General features: G+C 39.6%; 1 protein-coding gene across 3 annotated transcripts in view; it reads right to left on the reverse strand.

The window, feature by feature from the left end:
• Positions 1 to 620: 620 nt before the first annotated feature.
• The window catches only part of clcn6 (Cl-/H+ antiporter 6), an 85,099-nt gene continuing 63,494 nt past the window's right edge, over positions 621 to 22,225 (reverse strand). For 2 of the 3 annotated variants that reach the window (XM_087980455.1, XM_043675877.2), the window contains exons 19-23: positions 17,541 to 17,698; positions 15,242 to 15,398; positions 12,152 to 12,259; positions 10,054 to 10,179; positions 621 to 4,796 (exon numbers count right to left, since the gene is read on the reverse strand). In XM_087980455.1, the coding sequence (XP_087836581.1) occupies positions 4,716 to 4,796; positions 10,054 to 10,179; positions 12,152 to 12,259; positions 15,242 to 15,398; positions 17,541 to 17,698 (630 nt within the window). In that variant the 3' untranslated portion in view covers positions 621 to 4,715. The remainder of the gene's footprint in view (positions 4,797 to 10,053; positions 10,180 to 12,151; positions 12,260 to 15,241; positions 15,399 to 17,540; positions 17,699 to 22,225) is intronic. The other variant, XM_043675878.2, reaches the window with a different exon arrangement.

Genomic DNA, 22,225 nt, shown 5'->3' on the forward strand with positions numbered 1-22,225 from the left:
GAGTAAGAGTCAAAGCAAGGATTCATATTTTATTTAGTTAAACTATGTTTGGGGCGTTCGTTCCTGTGATTTACACACCTTGCAGTGTATGGGAAATCATAACAGTCTGATGATGACAGGTGCCTCTGCCTGGAACAAATTAAGCTCTGGGATTTAGAGTTTGAATTGCAGCTGGGGGAGAATGGGTGTTTCAGGTCATGATCTGAATAGATTTAAGATAAGAGATAGAAGGCTGAGATGAGAATTGAAGACAATTATTTTCATTCAGACAGTTGAGGGAATCTGGAACTCACTGTCTGAAAGGATGGTCAAGTCAGCAAAACTCTCATAACATTTGAGTATAAAGATATTCAATTGTTTCCTTAGACTCCACAGTTGTGGGGAAAAGCTGTAAAATTAAATTAGTGTCATCAGATCTTTGTTGTCTGGTCTGGACAGGCCATCTGACCTCCTTCTGTACTGTAAATATCTGAGTTTGTATGGAATGTGCTTTCTGATTATGCTAAGATCATATCATTGTAATTTCAATTTTATCAATCATTAAACAATGCTACAGAATTCCTAAGATAATACTTAGGAAATATGCTTGGGTGACAAGAATAAAAAAATTGAATCAACACTTGCAGGATCACAAATGGGAATGTTTATTACAATGTAAACTAATTTTTAAAATAAAGGTCGTTACAGAAACAAACTTTTAAAACATGAAATAAAAATGAGAATTATATTTGGCTTCAGAACCTTTCCCATATGAAATAATTAGCTCATGTCAAATAGTAAGTGCAAATATGACAATGTGATAAGACTCCAAATACATGGTATCACCCACTATACTGAATATTTCAGTTTTTACAGACAACTGTAACACAGGCCAGAGACTACAGCCTCAGTCAGGTTTGTGCACCTGAAGACATCATGCTTTCTTCTCTTTGAATGTGTGGGCTTGAAGGTTTCGAAAGAGCTGTGTTCAGTACTCTAGTCTGTGATGAATAAATCTAATTGAAGTGATGTGGATCAGTAGCTCCAAATATCCAAATTAATGACAATATGGAATCCAAATGCTCTGTGGTGCGTAGTCTCAAAGCACTGTGGTATACAGTTCCAATCCAGTTCTGCCTGAAGTATCGCAAACCCAAATTAAAACTAAACTTAGACGCCATCTCAGTAATTGTACAGACATTAACACACAGACTAAGGCCTGAAGAGAACACTGCTGGTCTGCAATGTCCCAGAAGTAAAAACAAGACTGAAGAGAGCACTTTGCATTAAACAGCTCCAAGATCATTTAGAGTTAGTGTGCCAAAACTAAAGAACATTTCACTTTTATATCCTACAGAACGTGGGGTTCTAAGCTCATCACACACCAGGAGCATTTCTGAAAGACAAGTGTACAAATACTACTGACTTATACAGAATTTTAAATTGCCAGGTTTCAATTCAACAGTGTTGATCAGTCATTTCATACTATTGTCAAAATGATCAAAACTTGGAAACTACAGAATTATCTCAGGAAAAAGCAATGGGCAATTAGGTGTAGGGAGCATCATGAAAGACAAAAATAACATTTTTAATAAAACATTTTCCTTCTCAATGTGACTTAAGTTCCAAATCAAACTTTTTTCCATGGTTCCAAGCACATTGAGACTCTCAAAGACAAACACTTAACTACATGAAATAAATCATTTTTATTTAAAATTCAGAATATAATCTTATGAATGAAGACTCCAATAGCTTTTCCCTTTGATTCATGAGCTGCTAATCTGAGTTCCCTTTGTGTACTTTAACCCTTCATATATGTACTTTGCTTCTCTAAAACAAATTGTAAAACATGGAATTGTTTTTCTTCAAGTATCTGAACATAAAAAGCAGGATAACAGATTCACTCTGCCCTCGGTGGATGCCTAAATTTAATGCCTCCTATCATTACTGAGAATCCTAGGCAAAAGGACGAATTCCACATTACTGGGTTCCAAATGACTTCACAAGAATCCACAACTAGCAGTTTCATCTTTTCACTGATTCTATCAGCTTTTGTCACACTCTTAAGTGTATTAGCAGGTTATCTGTTTTCAATCACCACCCCTGGGCTGTTGTACCGAGAACTCTGCTAAAATACAACTTCTGAGAAATCAAAGGATTCATTTGGGAGCATCATTACACTGATCCCAATCCTATTTATTTCATATCTGCCAATGATTTTCTCTTGAATGTGATCAGAGATCAATTTTTTTTTATTGTAATAGTGTCACCCACACATTATTTGCACCAATTGGGGGAAGCTGTGGATACCAAGTTAGAAACAAATCATGTTGCCATGGAAATCACAGCAAGAGTAGAACAACAAAGCTTGACTGAATTGTAGTGGTTACTAATGGCAACAGAAAGTCCTCCAACCAGGAGTCTGTTCCATTCCAAAATGAAACAAACTGTTAATGCTGGAAATACACAGCAGGTCCTTCAGCAGTTAGAATTTTACCTCAAACAATAATCTAGCTTCAAAAATATCCCCAGCTTTCTCTGTCTGTATTGTTCAAACTAAACCCCAGGTTTGTGCACATGAACAAATTTCCCTGCAGAACTGCTCTACCAATGATTCTGTTTGCAGTTTTAGTGTTTGAACAAAACGCATAAAAACAAAAGAATAGTTGGTGTTAAGTCAGTCATACAGACCATTCAGCCCAACTCATCCAGACATCCCAGTCTGACCTGGTCCCATTTGCCAGTACTTGGCCCATATCCCACCAAATCCTTCCTAGTCAAATACCAGATGCCTTTTAAATGTTGTAATTGAACCCGCCTCCATCACTTCCATTGGCAGCTTGCTACATACATGCACCATCATCTCCGTTAAAAAATTACCCCTCGGATCCTTTTTGAATCATTACCCTAAATCTATGCCCCCAAAATTTGGACTCCACTACCCTGGGGAAAAGACCTCAGAGTTTCACCCCATCCATGCACCTCATGATTTTATAAACCTCTATAAGATCATTCCTCAGCCTCCGATGCTACAGGGAAAAAAAACTCCAGCCAATTCAGATTCTCCCTTTCACTCAAACCCTCCAGCAATATCCTTGTAAATATTTTCTGCACCGTCCCAACAATATTTTTCCTATAAAAGGGCAACCAGAACGGTATGCTGTATTCTAATAGTGGCCTCACCAATGTCCTGCACAGCTACAACATAATGTCCCAACTCCTATACTTAATGTCTGACCAATGAAGGCAAGCGTGCCAAAACACCACCTTCACCACTCTGTCTACCTGCTTGAAAAGAATTTACATATTACAGAAGAGAAGGTACAGAAGAGGTGGTGCTGGAAGTCTTAAAACGCATAAAGGTAGATAAATCCCTGGGACCTGATCAGGAACTTTATGGGAAGCTATGGAAGTGATTGCTGGGTCCTTTACTGAGATATTTGCATCATCATCATCCATGACTGAGATGCCGGAATACTGGAGGTTGGCTGATGTGGTGCCATTGTTTAAGAACAACTATAAGGAAAAGCCAGAAAACTATAGATAGGTGAGCCTTATGTTAATGGTGGGTAAGCTGTTGGAGGGATTCTGGAGGACAAGATTTACATGGTAAGGCAAGGACTGATTGGGATAGTCAACATGGTTTTGTGCATTTGAAATAGCATCTCACTAACTTAACTGAGTTTTTTTTAAAGAGGTGTAAAAGACTGATGAAGGCAGAGCAGTAGATGTTCTCTATATGGACTTCTGCAAAGCATTCATCAAGGTTAGTAGACTGATAAAAAAGTTAGATCACATGGGATCTAGGATACGAAAATTCTGGCACCTCGAAGGTAGGAGACAGAAGAGGGTGGTAAAAGGTTGCTTTTTGGATTGAAGAATCTGTGCCACAAGAATCTGTGCTGGGTCCACTGCTTTTCGTCATTTACATAAATGATCAGGATGAGAATATAAGAGGGATGGTTACTCAATTTGCAGTTGAGAACAAAATAGGTAGTGTAGTGACCAGTGACGAAGGCTATCTCAAAGTACAACACGACCATGACCAGATAGGCCAAAGAGTGGCAGATGGAATTTAATTTAGAAAAATACCAGGTGTTGCATTTTGGTATGGCAAACCAAAATAGGACTTAAACAGTTATTAGTAGGGCCCTGGGGAATGTTGTCAGACAGAGAGACCTAGGGGTGCAGGTACATAGTTCCTTGAAAGTGGAGTCCAAGTCTGTTATCTATTTCTGATGTATCTGGTTAGTGAGCACCTCTGAATTTGTTTTGTTAGTGCTTTTATGTTTTTTGTCTTTTCCAGACCAGTCCTTTCAATACTGACCTGACGGACAATAAGTATTGTGCAAAGTCAACCAACTGCAAAACAAGTATTCACCTAACATTATGCGCTGCAAAATCCTCGAACTGCTGCAGGTCCAACTGCAGAAGCTTAGCTAACATAAAAGTAATCATTCCTTTTCATGGCTTCCAAGCTCACATGAATACAGACATACAAACACTGCAGTTATATCCACAATTAACAAAATCAGTATTGTCTATTTTAAATAGGTGTGAGTACTGCTGCAAATTATAGGTGTCAGAGCCAAGATCTTTCAGCTGCTGTCGCTTGGCAGGTGAACGAGCAGGTGTAGGCACCGATGAATGTCCTGTCTCATTAAATGGCTCTGAAAATCAAAGTCATTGCAGTGCAGGATAGAAGATTCTGGAATGTTGCACAGAGAGGAAGAAGGTCACATTGTCATTTTATGCTGCCGCAGTTTCATTGATAGAAAATCGTGGCTTAAATTGTGCCTTGTGATGATTCCAACAATCTAAAACAAAAGAAAAATAAAATGTGATAGGATTTGATCAACTTCCATAGTGTCACTGAATATGCCCTTGCTCCCCTTGCTTCTGTCTTTTTTTTTTAAATCAAATTTGACACTGAATCACTTCAACAACTTTGAAGTAATTTTCATTTGGTATCATAATGCCATGCCTATTGACATATTTACTGACATGATGGATCATTAATCAGTGCCAGGAAGAGAATCTGATGAAATTCCACCTCAATCCCTGAAGATAAACAGGTATAACCCATAGAAAAACAGAATTTCCTAGACGCAATTTCAACATCTTCAGCTGTGATCCACTGACTAATTGAATATTTGGCTCTGGACATGAGGGCAGTGAAAGATCCCAGATCCTTACTACAAATTCAGGTTGACCTGGGACAGCCAACAGTAAATATGGAATAGAGCTGGTCAAAAAAAGCAAGCTTGCATTTTCTTATTTCTAATTCTCCCCGATCTACCAAGGAAGCTTACCAATTATTAACAGATGCACATTATAAATAGAAAGCCCATAAGGTTACTTTTTAACATCTGTCTGACTTGTTGCGATTATCATTTGTTTCAAACGTGCAACATACTCAGCTTTAAATAAGGGTTGAACTCTCAGTTGAACTCAAAAAGGTTTGTTAACAAGTATTTAGAGTAGACACATCAGAAATACAGGTTACCTTGCGATCGCTGGGATCCCATATGTTCTTATTTTATTCTTATTACTAGTATTTCAAAGCATGCAGAACAGGAGGCACTTGAGTCTGAACATCTTGGGTGTTAAAAACGGTGGAGCACATTTTCAGGCTAACACCAATTTGGGGAATGAGCACCTCAAAATCAAAAGTAGAATATATAGTGAACACTGACTGAGTCATTGATGCTTACCTGACCACCGAATCCCAATCAAACTATTAAATGACCACTATCACCCCAGTAGTGAGCCTGTTCCTCTGGGTTTGTCTGTCCCATCAGCAGAACAGACCCACTAGATGTGGTAATAGAGTGGTGTACATTCAGAATGATTTGCCTGTGGGCCATTGACTGTGGGCTCCAAGAAATCTCAAAAACGGGCAAGGAATCTTCCTGATTAGCACCTATCACCCCTGCACCAGCTGATGAATTCGCACTCTGACATATTAAATACAACTTGGAGGAGCACCTAGCATAGTAAGCACCAGAAATTACTTTGGGTGGGGGACTTCAATATCCATCCTCAAAAGTGAGTCAGAAGCCACACTACTGAACAAACTGGCTGGGGCATAAAAGACACTGCAGCAAGCAATGAGTGAATCAACAAGAGGGAAACATTTTCCTGACCTCATCCTCCCTACTCCAACTGTCATAGATGACTGTTCATGTCTATTGTAGGGATGACGACTGCACAATCAATGTGTAGAAAAAGTCCAGTCTTCACGATGATATATGACAGCATGTTACGTGGTATTAACAGACAGAGCTCAAACAGATCGAGCAACTTAAGACTGAAAGTCCATGAGGCATTGCAGGTCATCAGCAGTGTCAGAATTGTATTCAACTACAATCTGTAACTTGATAGTCTGTCTTATTTCACAATCTACCAACATTAATATCTGTTTCAATGAACAGTTCAGGAAGGCATGCCAGCAGCATCAGGACTACCTGGTGAATGAGATGGCAATCTAGTGAAGCTACAGTATATAAGTGGCTATTTGAATAGTAGCAGCAGTATGTCATCGACAGAGCCAAATGATCCCTCAACCAATGGATCAGATAAACTCTGCAGTTCTGCCACACTCAATCATGAATGCTGTTAGATAATTAAATAACACTTTGAAATTGCAAGTTCCACAAATGTTCTCACGTTCAATAATGGGAGAGCCCAGCAGATCAGTACAAAAGACAAGGCTGAAGTATTTGCATCAGTCTTCAGCCAGAACAGTTGATTGGATGATCCATCTCCATTTCTTCCTGAGGTCCCCAGTATCATAAATGCCAGTCTTAAATCTAATTTACTCACATGATATTAAAAACTGCTGAAAGCACTGAATACTGCAAAAGCTGTGGTACTGACAATATTCAATCATATTGAAGACTTGTGCTCTGAAATATGCTGTAGCCTTAGCCAAGTTGTTCCAATAATTACAAAACTGGCATCTAGCCACCAATGTGAAAAATGGCCTAGGCATGTTCTGTTTATTAAAAAAAACTAATCAAAACTAGCCAATTATCACCCTCTCAAAGAAAATAAAACTGAACAGAAGCAAAGAATACGCATGCTGGAAATCAGAAACAAAATCAAAAATTGCTGGGAAAACTCAGCAGTTCAGGCAACATCTCTGGAGAGAAAACAGTGCCAATCCAGTGACCCTTCTTCATAAGCAGTTCTACATTATTGCCCCATTAGTCTACTTTCTATCATCAGCAAATTGACAGAAAGGATCAGCAAGTATTATTGTCTGGCACTGGAAATAACCTAACTGAAGATTAGATTGTGTTCTGCCAGTCATTCAGTTCCTGACCCTAATCCAACTTCAGTCCAACATGGACAAAGATCTTAACTCCAGAAATGAGATGAGCGTGAATGGCCTTAATAACAAGGCAGCATTTAAACAAGTGTTTGGAGGCAATTTGGATATGACAAGTTCATCTGTAAATCCACATGAATTTCAAGCTAGCATTAGAATGAGGTAGAGTTTTAGATATCTTCATGAGAAATAATAATTTAATGTTTATTTTTCATTTATTTTATTCAAGCAAGTTGTCAGGTTAAAAAAGAAATTAAACTGCACAAACACGCTCAGATGCTGATGCAGCAGACAGACTTCCATGGAAAATGGCTGATCCAGCATGAACCCTGAGACCTTATTTGGAAATGGAATGTCAGGATGACCCTGTACCACACCAAGACAGAAAAAGGAATAGGATTTAGTCAAGGATGAGAACGAAGCATAGGTTTCAGAGCAGAGACAGATGGCACCTGGGATAATAGGGAATGGTGAGATCATGGGTAATTGGCTCCTTGACACTTTTGGAATGTGTGAAAAAAGAAAAAGTTTGTCTAAAACAGACCATCTTGGAATTCAATATACTGTCTACTTGATTTACAATGTAGAAATATATGATGAATTCTTGTCAAGTTAGATTGCGACCTCGTAACCTTTTCTGGGGTGGACTCTCCCAACAGTCATTCAATAAATACTCATTGACCTATTTAGAAGTTCCTGCGATTATTTCATGAACTAAGCTACTGCAACACAATGGTGTCAAGGAGCCCTGGGAAAACGTAGGAATCAGGGAAAATTCTCTGCTGGTTGAATTCATACCAAGCACAACGGCAGATGGTTCTGGTTGTTACAGGTCAATCACCTCAGTCTCAGGATAATGTCTTTGGATCAACTGTCTTTAGCTGTTTAACTTTCCCTCCATCATAAGGTCAGAAGTGGGTATGTTTGTTAACAATTGCCCAATGTTCAGCACCATTCATAAACACTGCAGATAGCAAAGCCAATGTCTACATACAACAAGATCTGCACAATATCCAGGCATGGGCTGATACATGGCAAGTAACATTTGTGTCACATAAATGCCAGGTAATGGCCAACTGCAACAAAAGCAAACCTAACCACTGACATTCATAGGCAGAGTCTTTGCTGAATCCCACTAACAACATCCTGGAGGTTACCAATGACCAGAAACTGAACAAGACTGGCCACATAAATATTGTTTCTACAAGGGTAGCTTACAGCTGGGAATAGACAAATAACTCACATCCCATCTCCCCAGTGCCTATCCATCATTTATGATTCACAAGTCAGCAGTGTGATGGAATACTTTCCATGTACCTGATTGTGTGCAACTCAGAGAGTGGTGGCTGTGTGGAATGCTCTGCCCCAGAGGGCATGGAGGCCCAGTCTCTGGATTCTTTTAAGAAAGAGTTGGATAGAACTCTCAAAGATAGTGGAATCAAGGGTTATGGAGATAAGGCAGGAAGAGGATACTGATTAGGAATGATCAGCCATGATCATATTGAATGGTGGTGCAAGCTCGAAGGGCTGAATGTCCTACTCCTGCACCTATTGTCTATTGTCTATAACTCCAACAATACTCAACAAGCTTGACACCATCCAGGCCAAAGCAGCCACATGATTGGCACTCCACCCACCACCTTCAATACTCATTCCCTTCACCAAAGTACAGCGACAGTAATATGTTATGTCAGTGAGATACGCAGGTAATTTTAAGGATAAACTTCAGAGTTAATTGAGAGTAGGCAATACTCATTGAATGTTGTATTTTTAAAAGCTGGTCTCTGGGGATGTGGTGGTAGTGTCCTACCTCTGGACCATGAGGCTTGGGTTCAGTCCCACCTGATCCAGACATTTGTGATTACATTTTTGAACATTAATATGTTCAAAGGTTCATTAGAAAATATTGAAATATCTAAAAGCAGGGTTCTTTCGGTCTCTTGCGGTGCAATGGTGGCATCCCTACATCTGGGCAACAGGACTTGTGTTCAAGTTCAATCTTCTCCAGAGGTGCATCATAACACATCTGAACATTACCTTCTCTTCTGGCAATATTTTGATTTAGTTCGTTCCTTTTTTGTTTTCCATTCCGTTCCTTCAGTTTTATTAGTGCCACACTGGCCTTGGTGGGCAGTGGTGTGACATAACATGTTTGAACAGGTTGATTAAGAAATAATTGGTTTCTTAACAGTGGGGGTGTGCTTCTGAACAGGGAAAGTATCCAGAAAGGAAATGTGGAAACTAATATTTGTGCTCAACTATGGATTTACAATTGATCCTTGTAAATCTCTCTTTTGCTGCCTAACTCAGCATTTCGATACTGATCAATAAAATGCACTCTGCAAGATGCAGTCAAGTAACTCAAACAACTCCAACAGCACCTTGTATTACTACCATCTAGAAGCACAAGGGCAGCAGATACATGAAAACACTACCACCTGCATGTATTCCTCCATGCCACACACTATCCTGCAGTGGATCTTCATCACTAGATCAATATCATGGAAACCTCTTTGTACAGCATTGTGGGTACCCAAGATACACTCCAAAGATTGCAGCAATTCATGAGGCAGCTCATCATCACTTTCTCTAGGGCTACTTGGAATAGACAATTAACATTTACTTTGCCAGTGATGCGCACATTCTATGAAGGAATTTTAACCACACACACAACCCCATCCCTAATGATGCCTCCCGTCATGAATCATGTATCTAATAATATGACTCCGTCCCTAACTCACCTCTCCCACAGCATTGACCACTGGCAGATGTCTCAATCCCATGGTGCGGAACAGGTTGAAGACCTGAGACACATGCGTGTTTGGCGAGACCGTGTAAGGACAAGGATTCATGTAAGGCGTAATATCCTACAGCAGAGGCAAGACAACTGTTTCAACATAAGGTTATATAAAGAACATTAATCTGGAGATCGCAACTTGTAAAGAAAATTATTATCCTCCTCTTTATGTTACCCCACCCCACCCCACAAGCTGGCAGCATCCATCACAACCTTGTCTCCCAGACTCTAAATGACATACATTAATCTTTTAAACACACATTATAGTCTATAATAATCATCAACACTCTTGCTTCTGTCAAAAGGTCAGAAGTTGAAGTCTCACTCCAAATATTTGAACACATAACATAGGCAAACTTCCAATAAGGGAGTGTTGTGCTTTGGAGGTGCTGTCATTCAGATGCAATATTACATCAATTGTCTCAATCACTTTTGCTCTTGGATGTAAAGACCCCATCGCAGAGACTCAAAGAGAACGGTAGATTTTCCTCCAATGTTCACTCCCCTTTCAACATCACTTAAAACACACTGATCATTATCACATTGCTATTTGCTGGAATTTGTTAAGTGCAAATTGCCTGCATTACAAGTGATGGTGGGCTCAAGCTGGGTATATTCAGCAAGGTGTAGAAACTGAGTGTATGTTTTTGAGGATGTCACTGACAGACAGCATGTACATGAGAAATAGGAGGGAGGCAATGATAGGGATCCTATAGATAATGGTGCAGCAGCACAAAGAGAAGACATTCCGGTCATTCTTTGCCAAGAATGAACAAATGGAATCAACTACGTGCAGTTCTACCTAACTAGATCTCAGAGATGACGCAGTGGAGATTAGTGTTGTCAATCACATTGAAAGCTACAGATAGGCTGAAAAGAATGAGGACAACTAGTTTACTGTTTTTATGCTCAGGGAGAATAACTTTGATATGGGCAATGGCAGGGATTGGAACATGATTGGAGAAGTTCAGGAATGAATTAGTAGAAAATATTTGGGAGGCAATAACATATTGAAGAATATGTTATTGCATCTCACTGCGTCTCACTGCACCTGACAAAGGGGCTGCCCTCCCACAGCTTGCGTTTTCAAATAAACCTGTTGGACTCTAACCTGGTGTCGTGTGACTTCTGACATTCAAGAACAAACAAAGCAAAACAAAACAGGACCCAACTGAAGTTTCAATAGATAGAACAATGATTGGCTAAACTAGTTTTATAGTATAGTCATTCAACAAATAGAGCCAAGAAAAGTTGCAGTAAGAGTGAATTTAACAAAGTACGAATGCATAAAGTACGGTCAATGATTACTATTTGGCATGAAATAGTATGAAAATAGTTATGAAGAGAGATTAGAAAGAGTGGGATTGTTTTCCTGGATGCAGAGAAAACTGAGGGGAGACATGATTGAGATGTATAAAATTATAAGTCACATAGTTAGAGAAGAAAGGAAGGATCATTTCCCCTTAGTGCAGGGAGAAACGACAGAGGCAGATTAAGGTGAGCGGCAGTAGATTGCAAGGGGATGAGGGGAAAACTTGTTTCACTGACAGGGTGATGGGAATCTGGAACAGACTGTCAAAAGGGTAATAAAGGCAAAAAACCCTCATAACATTTAAGCAGTATTTAGATGTGCACTTGCAATGTCAAGGCATTCAAGGCATTCAAGGCAGTTGGCCAAATGCTCAAAAATGGGATTAGAGTAGCCAACTGGTTGTTTCTGACTGATAGACTTGATGCGTCAAAGGGCTATTTTCCATCCTGTAGACTTACGAGCATGATTACATGAATATGACTACTGTTGAGAATCTAGGGCTCCCCAGTGGCTACAAACAGATTCTCATGAAAAATAACAGCAACAGGAGCAGAAATGGGAGGGGTGTATGTGCCTATAAGTGCACACAAACCCACATCTCTTCCCCAATATTACATAAATGCTGCAAAGTCAGACCAAGTTCTTTCTGCCCTGTTGATAAAAATGAATCGGATCACAACAGCTGCTGGGCCCTCATCCACTTGTACCTACAGCTTCAACAATGACTTACCACAATCATGCGTGGGTTGAGGAGGGTCAGGTCAAGGTCATGAACATCGGGATATCGTGGATAATCTTCAGTCATCTCCAAATAGGATAGTCGTGGTTGGGTGGAACTCTGGAATGCAGTGAGAACGTGACTGAAGTGACAATTGATAAAAAGAAATGACCAGCACATAATCATTATTGATTAGTGGGAATATCAGGAACTTCTTAGGTTATCCACTCAACACAATTCCATTTTTGCCCCATTGCTACATGAAATTGTTTCTCTGAGTATTATGGGGTTTTCCATTCCCTCTTGCTACTTTGGAATCTGTTCTCGATGATCAAACTTCCAAATGTGTTCCTAAATTTGCCTGTTACTAGTTTGAGACAGTATTTCCTTGTCTTAGTAGCTGGTTAGTTTAAATGTTATTACATATTTAGTCTTCCCATGCTGTTAACCAACTTTCCTCTCAGAACCCTGCTTTCAAGGTTCAGAATAAAATTTTATGCTCATCTCAGAGCTGGAACTGCACTGATCAGCCTCATGGTTCTTGCCTGCATTTTCCCAGTTCTTCAATGTTTGCCTTGTACCTCAGTAACTAGATTTAGACATAGTTGCAGTCTGGTCAGAGACTGCAATCTGTATAGTTTGATTAGGGCTTCCTCTGACATACTCAATGCTGGCTACATAGTTCAGCATTCATCTTTTCTAATTGCTGCTCTGCACTGGCTGAACATATTAATTGTGTAAGACTAAGTATTTTACCTTCACTTTCGACTATTTCAGCATCATTCATGGCGTATACCCCGACTAAATATATTATTCTCCTGCATGCTCAACATTATAGTTTTAAAAACGCTACAGTTGGCTTTCACTGATATGCTGCTGAATCAACTTCCCTTTCAAATTAATTTGCTTTTGGAATTAGCCCCTTTAAAGTTATATACTTGGCTCCTGGTCCTTGTTTCTGAATCCCAGATAATGTTGAATTTGACTATTCTGTTGTCGCTGTTTCCCAAAGATGCTACGACCTCCATTTCCTGTTGTCTGAGTCACTCACAAATACCAAGTCAAGATCAGCTGCTTTTCCTAGCTCTCTGACAAATGGTTCATGAAGCAGTCAGCCATTATCATTTACCAAGCCAGGCAGCATCATGAGGAGACACTGACGTTTCAAGTGTAACCCTTCTTCAGGACTGGGGGTGGATGAAAGGGGAACTGCAGATAAAGGGGTGGGAGGGGCAGGGTGGTGAGGTGGAGATAGGTGGAGGGTACAACCTGATTGGTCAATGGGAGGAATGAATCCAGGGGGTGGCTGAGAGGAATGGAAGGGAGGGGGAGGGGCTGGGAAGGGTGGTTATTTGGAATTGGAGAACTCAGTGTTGAGTCCTCCAGGCTGCAAGCTCCCAGGTGGAAGATGGGGTGTGGTTCTCCAGTCTACCTTGGATTCCAGCATCTGCAGTTTCTTTGTTATGACTTCTCCACCTCCTGATGCTGCCTGGCTTGCTGTGTTCTCCCAGCCTCCTGCTTCTCTACCTTGGATGCCAGCATCAGCAACTTTTTTGTCTATCAAATAACCTCCCTTCCCATCCCATGACTCCCTTCCCAGCCCCTCCCCCTCCATTCTATTCCTCCCAGCCGCCTACTGGATTCATTCCTCCCATTGACCAACCAGGTCATACCCGCTTCCTGCCTTCACCTATCCCCACCTCACCACCCTGCCATCCCACTTCCCCCCACCCCATTTATCTGCAGCTCCCCTTATACCCAACCCCAGTCCTGAAGGGTTACACCTGAAAAATCGACTTCTCTGTTGCCTGATGCTACCTGACTTTGCTGTATTCTCCCAGCCTGCTGCTTGTTATCTTGGATTCCAGCATTCGCTGTTTTTTTGTCATTATCATTTACCAATTGTCAGCTATTTGGGTTATATAAAAATGCATCATTAACTGAAGTTATCCATTAGATTAACTCTCCTCTTAAAAAAAGTCTCTCTTCTCAGAAGAGATCATCCTTCCTATTTAGTGCTGGTTCCTAAGAGCTAAGCTTTGGTTTCAAACAGTGACAATATTAATCCAAAGTAGCTTATCATATAGATCTTCTTAAACTTTCCATATGATCAAGTTGACCTAACCTCCCAGGAATTCCTGATATCTCAGGCTACGTCACATTTTCTGAACACATTCAAACCACTTAAATTCAATAACAAGCTTTAGATTCAGCCATATTACATTACAGCAAAGCTCAACAATTCAATAAATGTCAAGAGCTACATAATTTTACTTCTAATGTTTTTACTGTCCAAAAAATTTTCTTGCTACAAATCTGTCTTTTTTCATGATCTTGTCTTTAACTTGGTCACTAGGTTTCTGTATCTGCACCTTATTGTTGCCATTCTTCCAATGGACAGCCCATATCGTATCTGTTTAATTGCAAATATTTTGATTGCTACCTCAATGCTCCTTACACGTTCTCTGTCCTCAATTGGTCTAATAGCAGGGTCCTCAAATGCCAGGTTCATTGCTTGTCCCTCATTATTATCACAATTCTTCTGGTAAATTTACTTTGTACCCCAAATAATGTAAATGCACCAGAGAAACTTTTTTTTCTCAATTTTACAAAGTGCATCCTAATTCCTCCCTGTGCTGTTCTCTGGATTTGCTCTGGATCACAAGAATGAGTGTAGTTTTCTGTAAATATTATTCAAGTCAGTCTCTAAGATCACTATTTACTCTTTAAATGGGATCCCTAGTGGGAATTCTGTAGATGTTTATTCAGTTAAACCAATCAGATTGCCTCAGTCCAATTCCAAATGTATGACAGTAACAAGATATTGCAGATACTGGAAATCAGAAATAAAACAAAATACTAGAAATAGTCAGGGCACAGACATGACACATTACTTTTTTCTCTTCCCACTGATATTGTCAGATCAAGTGAATGAGCAATTGAGTCTTCGAGTCTATGCTATACTTGTCCTGAGCATGTTATAACTGCTGGCACTGGGAGTCATATTATTACCCATCAAAACATGTACCTCCTTTATCCACACAAAAAAACTAATGACTTTAAGAAAAATAAAAAAACATAAGTATATTTTAAGGAACTTACTGAATGTGTCTCTGAGTAGCAAACCCCACGCACAAGCAGTGTAACCAGCTGTGATCTCAGAATAAGACCATGGAACGTCAAAGGTCGAAAGCGCTCTTCCATTGTCCATTCTTCACTGGGAGACTGGTCTGGATAAAGATTTGGATAGGGGGGATGTCTGTAGGGGAGGAAGGCATAAGTGACTGAATGGGCACAACTGTACAACTGTGAACAGGACAACTGCAATTCACGTAAGTGTTTGTGTTCAAATATCAGTGCAAACAAGAAAGTGGTTCAAATATCTCAATGTGCCCATTAAAATAACAGGCTTTCAGTCAAATAAAATTCAAATACCAATTAGAGTTCCAATTCACCAAAACATTTCCTCGCCTCACTTTCTCATCCTACATAAATGCCAATAACCTAGAATATGACCATCTATCCACCACAGTTTCAGAAAGTTAATTAACACATTTAAAAAATATTTGAAACTTATTTCAGCAACGGTAAAATTGTTATAGCCCATTGGGTTAAAACTTCATACTAATGTCATTTTGAAAGGATGCAGGATGAAGGGTCACAATCGCTTCTCATTTACATTGTCACTCAATTTTCCAGTAACAGCCATCACCAAATATTACATAGAGACCATTATCCAGCATTACAATAAACAAAAACCAAAAGAATTGTGAATGCTGTAAATCAGAAACAAAAATAGAAATGAAAACGTTCAGCAGGTCTGGCAACATGTGAGAGAAATCAGAGTTAATGTTTCAGGTTGAGTGACCCTTCCTCAAAACTGATGGTAGCTAGGAAAACGTCAGTTTATATGGAGAAGACAGGGTAGGGGGAAGGGGTAAGGAGTAAACAATAGGTGGGGATAGAGTCCAAAGAGATAGAAGAGCAGTTAGACAGACAAAGGATAACAATCTGGCTGGAAGAGCGAATATCTGCTAATGGGGACTGTTAGTAGCTAATAATGGATGGTGTGTAATAGTAAGTTATATGACAACATAGTGATAGAGAGCAGAAGGCTGCAGGCCCCCATGCACCTTGTTTTCTGCCTGGAGCCTTCTGGACTCAATACAGAGTTCAATAACTTTAGGGCTTGAACTCTCCCATGTCCTTACCCAAACCCCCACAACCAGGCCTTGTGAGCGGATAGCCACTCATTGTTATCCAGTAATAGTCCCCAGCTATTCACTCTCCTTGCCAGATTGTTATCCACATCTTTGTCCATTTAACTGCTCTTCTCTCTCTTTGGGGTCTATCCCAAACATTGTTTACTCCTTACCCCCTCCCCACACCCTATCTTCTGCATATAAACTGACAGTTTCCAACCTACCATCAGTTCTGAGGAAGGGCCACTTGACCCAAAATGTTAACTCTGATTTCTCTCCACAGATGTTGCCAGACCTGCTGGACTTTTCCAGCAATTTCTATTATAATAAACACTTCACCAACTCCAGATCTGCACCATTTCTTGCACCTTCAAAGATGGCAACTATACAATGTGAACTTGAAGCTGTTTAGGTTTTACCAGTTACTATAATAAGTGCAAGTGTCAGACAGTTAGAGAACCCCAAACATTATCAATAGTTTGGGTTAAAGTTACATTTTTCTCCTCTACAATTCCCTGAAATGAAGAAAGGGAAGGGAGAGATCACATCTGTTCAAGTCCTGATATACAATCTCTTAGTGATATTTGGGCAAAAAAAAATAGGAAAGTTCATTTTCCAAGTATCATCAATCGTTTCTATTCATTCACAAGGTGAATGGGTTACAAGCAATGTCTGCATTTGTTGCTCTTGAATACAATTTGGATTTTTCTTGCTTAGACCTTTTCATGGATCTGAATTTACAAGCAGCTCATACCAAGAATAAATGGCACACTTCCTTTTTGAAAGGACATTGATGAACCAGATGGGTTTTAACAAAAAAAATCCATGATTACTATTATCGTATTAATTATTTACTTCAGATTTAATTCATTGTATTTATATCCCCAAGATACTGTTATGGCATGCAAACGCATGTCCCTAATCATCAATCCTGGCCTCTGGATAATCAATTAGTACGAAACCAGAATACTACTGTACCCACTGCTCCCTGAGATGAGCTTTCCTCTCACTCAGTATGCTGGATGAGCTGCAGTCTGAGCAGCTGCAACTCACCAAAATACAATAGCAGATATCACAGCACATCAATCGCAGGCTATTGACCTGCATGATAAAATCACGTGCAGCTCAAATAGTGAAAGCATTCACTAAAGCCATACACTAACTAGGTAACACCAAGACTGACAAGTGCATGCACCCACCTGCGTTCCAACATCTGCTGCAACATGTCCTCTCCATTTTCAGCAACCTCAGTTGTCACCAGCTCATCGCACATGTTCCTCAGTTCACTGGAGGGATAGGATTTCATTGACTGGCTCCGCTTACGTTGCTCCCCAGCTCGAGTCAGGATACTTGATTTCTGCAGCAAACAAATAAAATGTGAGCCCAACACCAAGTGTACCAACAAGGTAACCAGGATCATGCTCAACTGCAATTTAACTTATATTTCAAGGTGTAGTGTACACAAGTAGGTCTCTGCAGTTAATTATGCAACCAGCAATGGCAGAATGTCCAATATCATCAAAATGTCTTTACATAGAATCTTTACATAGTAAATAATCTCAAAGTGCTTCACAGGATCTCTATTGAACAAACTTTGATACTGAACCACATAAGGAGATATCAGAACAGATGACAAAAAGTGCAGTCAAAGCCAGGTATTAAGAAATTTCTTAATGGAGAAAAACAGACAAAGGTTTATGGAGTGATTTAAGAGAATAGGGTAACAGAAAGCTGAAAAAGAAATCATGGACGATGAAAATCTGGATCAGTCAATGCAGAATCGGAGGAGCGCAATCTCAAGGGGCTGAATGTGTTCCTTTTTGATTGGCTAATTGCATGTTAGCATTAGAGGCAAGGGTATTTACTGCCTATTCATAAATGCCCAAAAAGTGGAGGTGAGCTGCTTTTTGAACCGCTGCAGTCCCTATGGTGTAGATATTCTTAGAACAGTGTTCGAATGGAAATTCCAGGCTTTTCAGCCAATCACAGTAAAGGAATGTTGATATATTTCTAAGCAGTGAAACATTACTACGAAGAGGAATTGCAGATGGCAGTGTTGCCTTGAATTTGCTCCCTTGCTTTTCTTGGTGGAATTGGTCATGGGTTTCAAAGGTGCTGTCAAAGGAGGCAATGAAATTCTGCAATGTAAGAAAACAAACCTGTCATTTTGGAATCATCAGGACAATTCACAAGAATTCAAGGGGAAAGCTAACATTTATACTGCATGAGGAGACTGGATTGGTTGGAAAGTGGACTCTGACTGGTACAGGCAATGCCAAAGAGAATGTACTTATTTATGCTAATTGATTAGTAATCGTCAGAATTACATTGAAAGTTTAAGACTGCATTGAGAGTTTTGCAAGCATAGGGCTGTTTGGATACAGAAAGTATTTTGCTTAATGCGACCGATATGCTATGTCATATGATCCACCAGTCTTTGGGATATATGGTTTACACACCTGGCATCACACTAAAATTCATAAACCACATTGTTCATTTGTGAGATAGATAGAACGCCTTTTTGACTTGAACATAGAATCTTTTTAATGGAAAATATCACTCATGTTGCTTCTCCAGCATGAAACAATTAGCCTCACCTGATCAAACTTTCAAGATAGATTACCCTTCAGGATAACCTGAGATAGCATGAGCATTTTTCAAGATGTAGAATGACTCAAGTCCATTCATGAGTTTGTGTGATTATTTAGTGAGAAAAAAAAATCTTATCAGCATGGCCATTATCCCACAGGATGGCTTTCATGTGCATTATTTCTGCATCAACAAAACAGATGACAGCCATGTGTGTGGTCATTTCTTAGGACAATACCTGTCCAATCAGAGTCAACCAATTTAAATACAGACTGGCAGTTTGATATCAATCAGCATTAACAGTTGCATTCTCTATCACAACATCTCTACCTGAAACCATTCATCAACCAATTGGCACTCTACTCTCATGCAGATTTTCCCCTGAGTTGACATTCTTGCAAATTGTCCAGATGTGTGCAAAACAAAAAGCTTCAATAAAACTTGTCATTATTGCCAGACTCAAGTTCTGTATTGTCAAATGACTATGTGCATGATGCTGTTGTGCATCTTTGATACAGAAGTGCTGGTGTTGGACTGGGGTTTACAAAGTTAAAAATCACACACCAGGTTATTATTCAACAGGTTTATTTGAAAGTACTAGCTTTCAGAGCACTGCTCCTTCATCAGGGAGCTGTGGAGCAGGACCATAAGACACAGAATTTATAGCAAAAGATTACAGTGTCATGCAACTAAAACGACATACTGAACAAACCTAGATTGCTGTTAAGTCTTTCATCTTTTAGAATGGGTTGCAGGTTTCGGTTCATTAACATGTAAATTCCAGAACTTCTTTTAAGTCACATTCTCGAGATAATTTAAGGTTTTATTTTTAAAAAGTGACATCTCAGCTCAGACAATGTATTAAAGATGTGCGGTTAGAGTCTGTCTGTATCCCAATCTTAAGTCAGACTGGTTCTATTCCCAAAGCAGCAATTTCTAAAATGTTACATGGATTGACAGCCTGCAAACTGAGTGCTTTTTGAGCAAAATAGAATGTATCTGCAAAAATAAATTCACCCCACAGACTTACAGGAGTATGCATGTGCATGTGAATATGTGAGTGCGCGTGACTGAGTGTGTGTTTGCATGGATGCGTGCTTGGTAGAGTGTGACGGAGTATAAGTCTATGAGAGGGTGTGTACGTGGGTGTGAATGTGAGGGGTATATGGCAGAGAGAGAGTGTTTTAACTTTATCATGCATTTTGTAAATGGTACGCATGCCTGTCACTGTGTCAGTCACGGGGGCAGGAAATCCTTTAAGGTGGTAGATGGATGTCAATGAAGCAGGCTGTTTTGTTCTGGAAGGTAACTGAGCATCTGGAGCTGCGCTCATTCAGACAAGTGGACAGCATCTTGTAGATATGGACAGACTTCAGAATAGTCAAGGGGTGTGTTACTCATTGTACAATCCCCAGCTTCTGACCTACTCATGGCTGCAATAGTTAAACAACTGGTTCAATAAGTTTTTAAATCAACAGTAACACATGATATTGATGGTAGAGGAGTTCAGTCATGGCAATGTCATTGAACTTGAACATGGAAATAGAAAAGGGTAGCTCTGTGGTGAGATTTAAACGCAAGGAATAAAATTCTAAGAGTGAAATTCCGTTGACTCATTTAAGTCTACCAGCATGGAAGTGGTGGCTGAACCGTGACAGTGATTTAAAAGGGAATTTAAACATCTAAGTACGGTCAGATGATTGACTGTTTTTTATTTTCCTGTTAGTACTTTTTGCTTGGTTACAAAAACAAATTCTACTTAAAATTCCTACTCTTACTCCAGATAGTTCCTAATTACTGGGCCTTTTACAAACTTCCTTTCCAGTACATCTCTTTAAAATGTACTGCTATTGCTTGGGTCCCTGCTTACCTCTCCCAAAAGTTTCCAAATATTAAAACCTACCTCTAAATTTTGGTTTTAAAACTTGTTTTTAATTAACGTTCTCTCCGCTGCTGTCTGTTCCCAGATATTGTGTGACATAAAAGGTACTAGGACAAAACGTTTAGACCAGTTTTGCTCTAGTGCCTTAACTCTAATTCTATTCTAAGTATATAAACTATTCAAAAACTATGCAACCAGAGTTATGGGTCACAAGGCTATCTGAGTAAGGCTGACAGGGGGTCAAGTTCATTTCACAGACTTCAGCACATGACCCAGGCTGACCCGCTTAGCTCTGTACAAAGGGAATGCTGTACTTTTGGAGGTAGTCTTTTAGATAAAATACTAAACCAGGGCCTTCCTCTGTCTGGTTCTATGAGTGATAGTTGAAGTAGAATACGAGAGTTCTGCACAGTGCGCTAACCAATACTTTTCCCTCAACCAAATCACAAAAAAAAATTGCCTGATCATTATCATATTGCCGTTTGCAGGATCTTGTTCTGCATAGGTTCACTATCACATTTTCTCCATTGCAACAGCGACTGTATTTGAAAACCATTCAGCTGGCCTCAAAGTGCTTTCGGACACCTGAAGGCTGTGGAAGATTCAATAGAAATGCTTGCCTTTTCCTGCATTGAGCTTAACTTGAAGTAAAGTCCCAAGTTTCATCTGGATCAGGTTACAGAGTAAGTAACAAGCTGCCTTGTGAATAGCGCAGCACAGAACTGAAGATACCTTAAAATTTTGAGAGCTGAGATATTCGAAACTCAGGTAATCCCAATAAACCCAAGAATGTTCAAATCAAGTGGTTTGTGTCGAAGTCTCAAAGATTATTAGCTACCATCAGTTCTGGAGGGTGTTTACTGGACCCGATGCGTTAACTGATTTCTTTTCACAGATGCTGCCAGACCTGTTGAGACTTTCCAGCAATTTGTTGCATTTCAGATTTTCAGCATCCTCAATTCTTTTGGGTTTTTTTCTCAAAGATTATTTGAAATTGACAAGTTTATTTTTAATATTTATGTAACAGTTTAATTATGTCCCATGTTGGGAACAGATTCTATTAAACTGAAACTATTATTTGTAATATTTAGCTTCATTTGTGAAGCTGCAGTCTTTTTATTTTGTCCACTAGTTTGGGTACATTATGCAGCCATTAATAGATAAATACAAATCCACAAATAATTAGCCATATTTTATCGTGCTCCTTGTGCTCATTGATCATTTGATACAACGAAAGTGAAAGCTTATTGATTGAGAGGCAATTCCAGCTACAAAACAATTGCATGGAATTCAGTGCCCATTTCTGGAGCACATTATTGAAGGTTCAATTAAATTCCAAACATGGAGAGGCATCTTTCAAGGGAGGGGGATATCAACACTCACTGCAGAGAGAGACAAGGTACAAAAGCTGAT

Source organism: Chiloscyllium plagiosum, unplaced genomic scaffold (assembly GCF_037043375.1).
Source record: "Chiloscyllium plagiosum isolate Xiang-an unplaced genomic scaffold, Cpla_swu_hap1 HiC_scaffold_37, whole genome shotgun sequence".
Taxonomy (NCBI): domain Eukaryota; kingdom Metazoa; phylum Chordata; class Chondrichthyes; order Orectolobiformes; family Hemiscylliidae; genus Chiloscyllium; species Chiloscyllium plagiosum.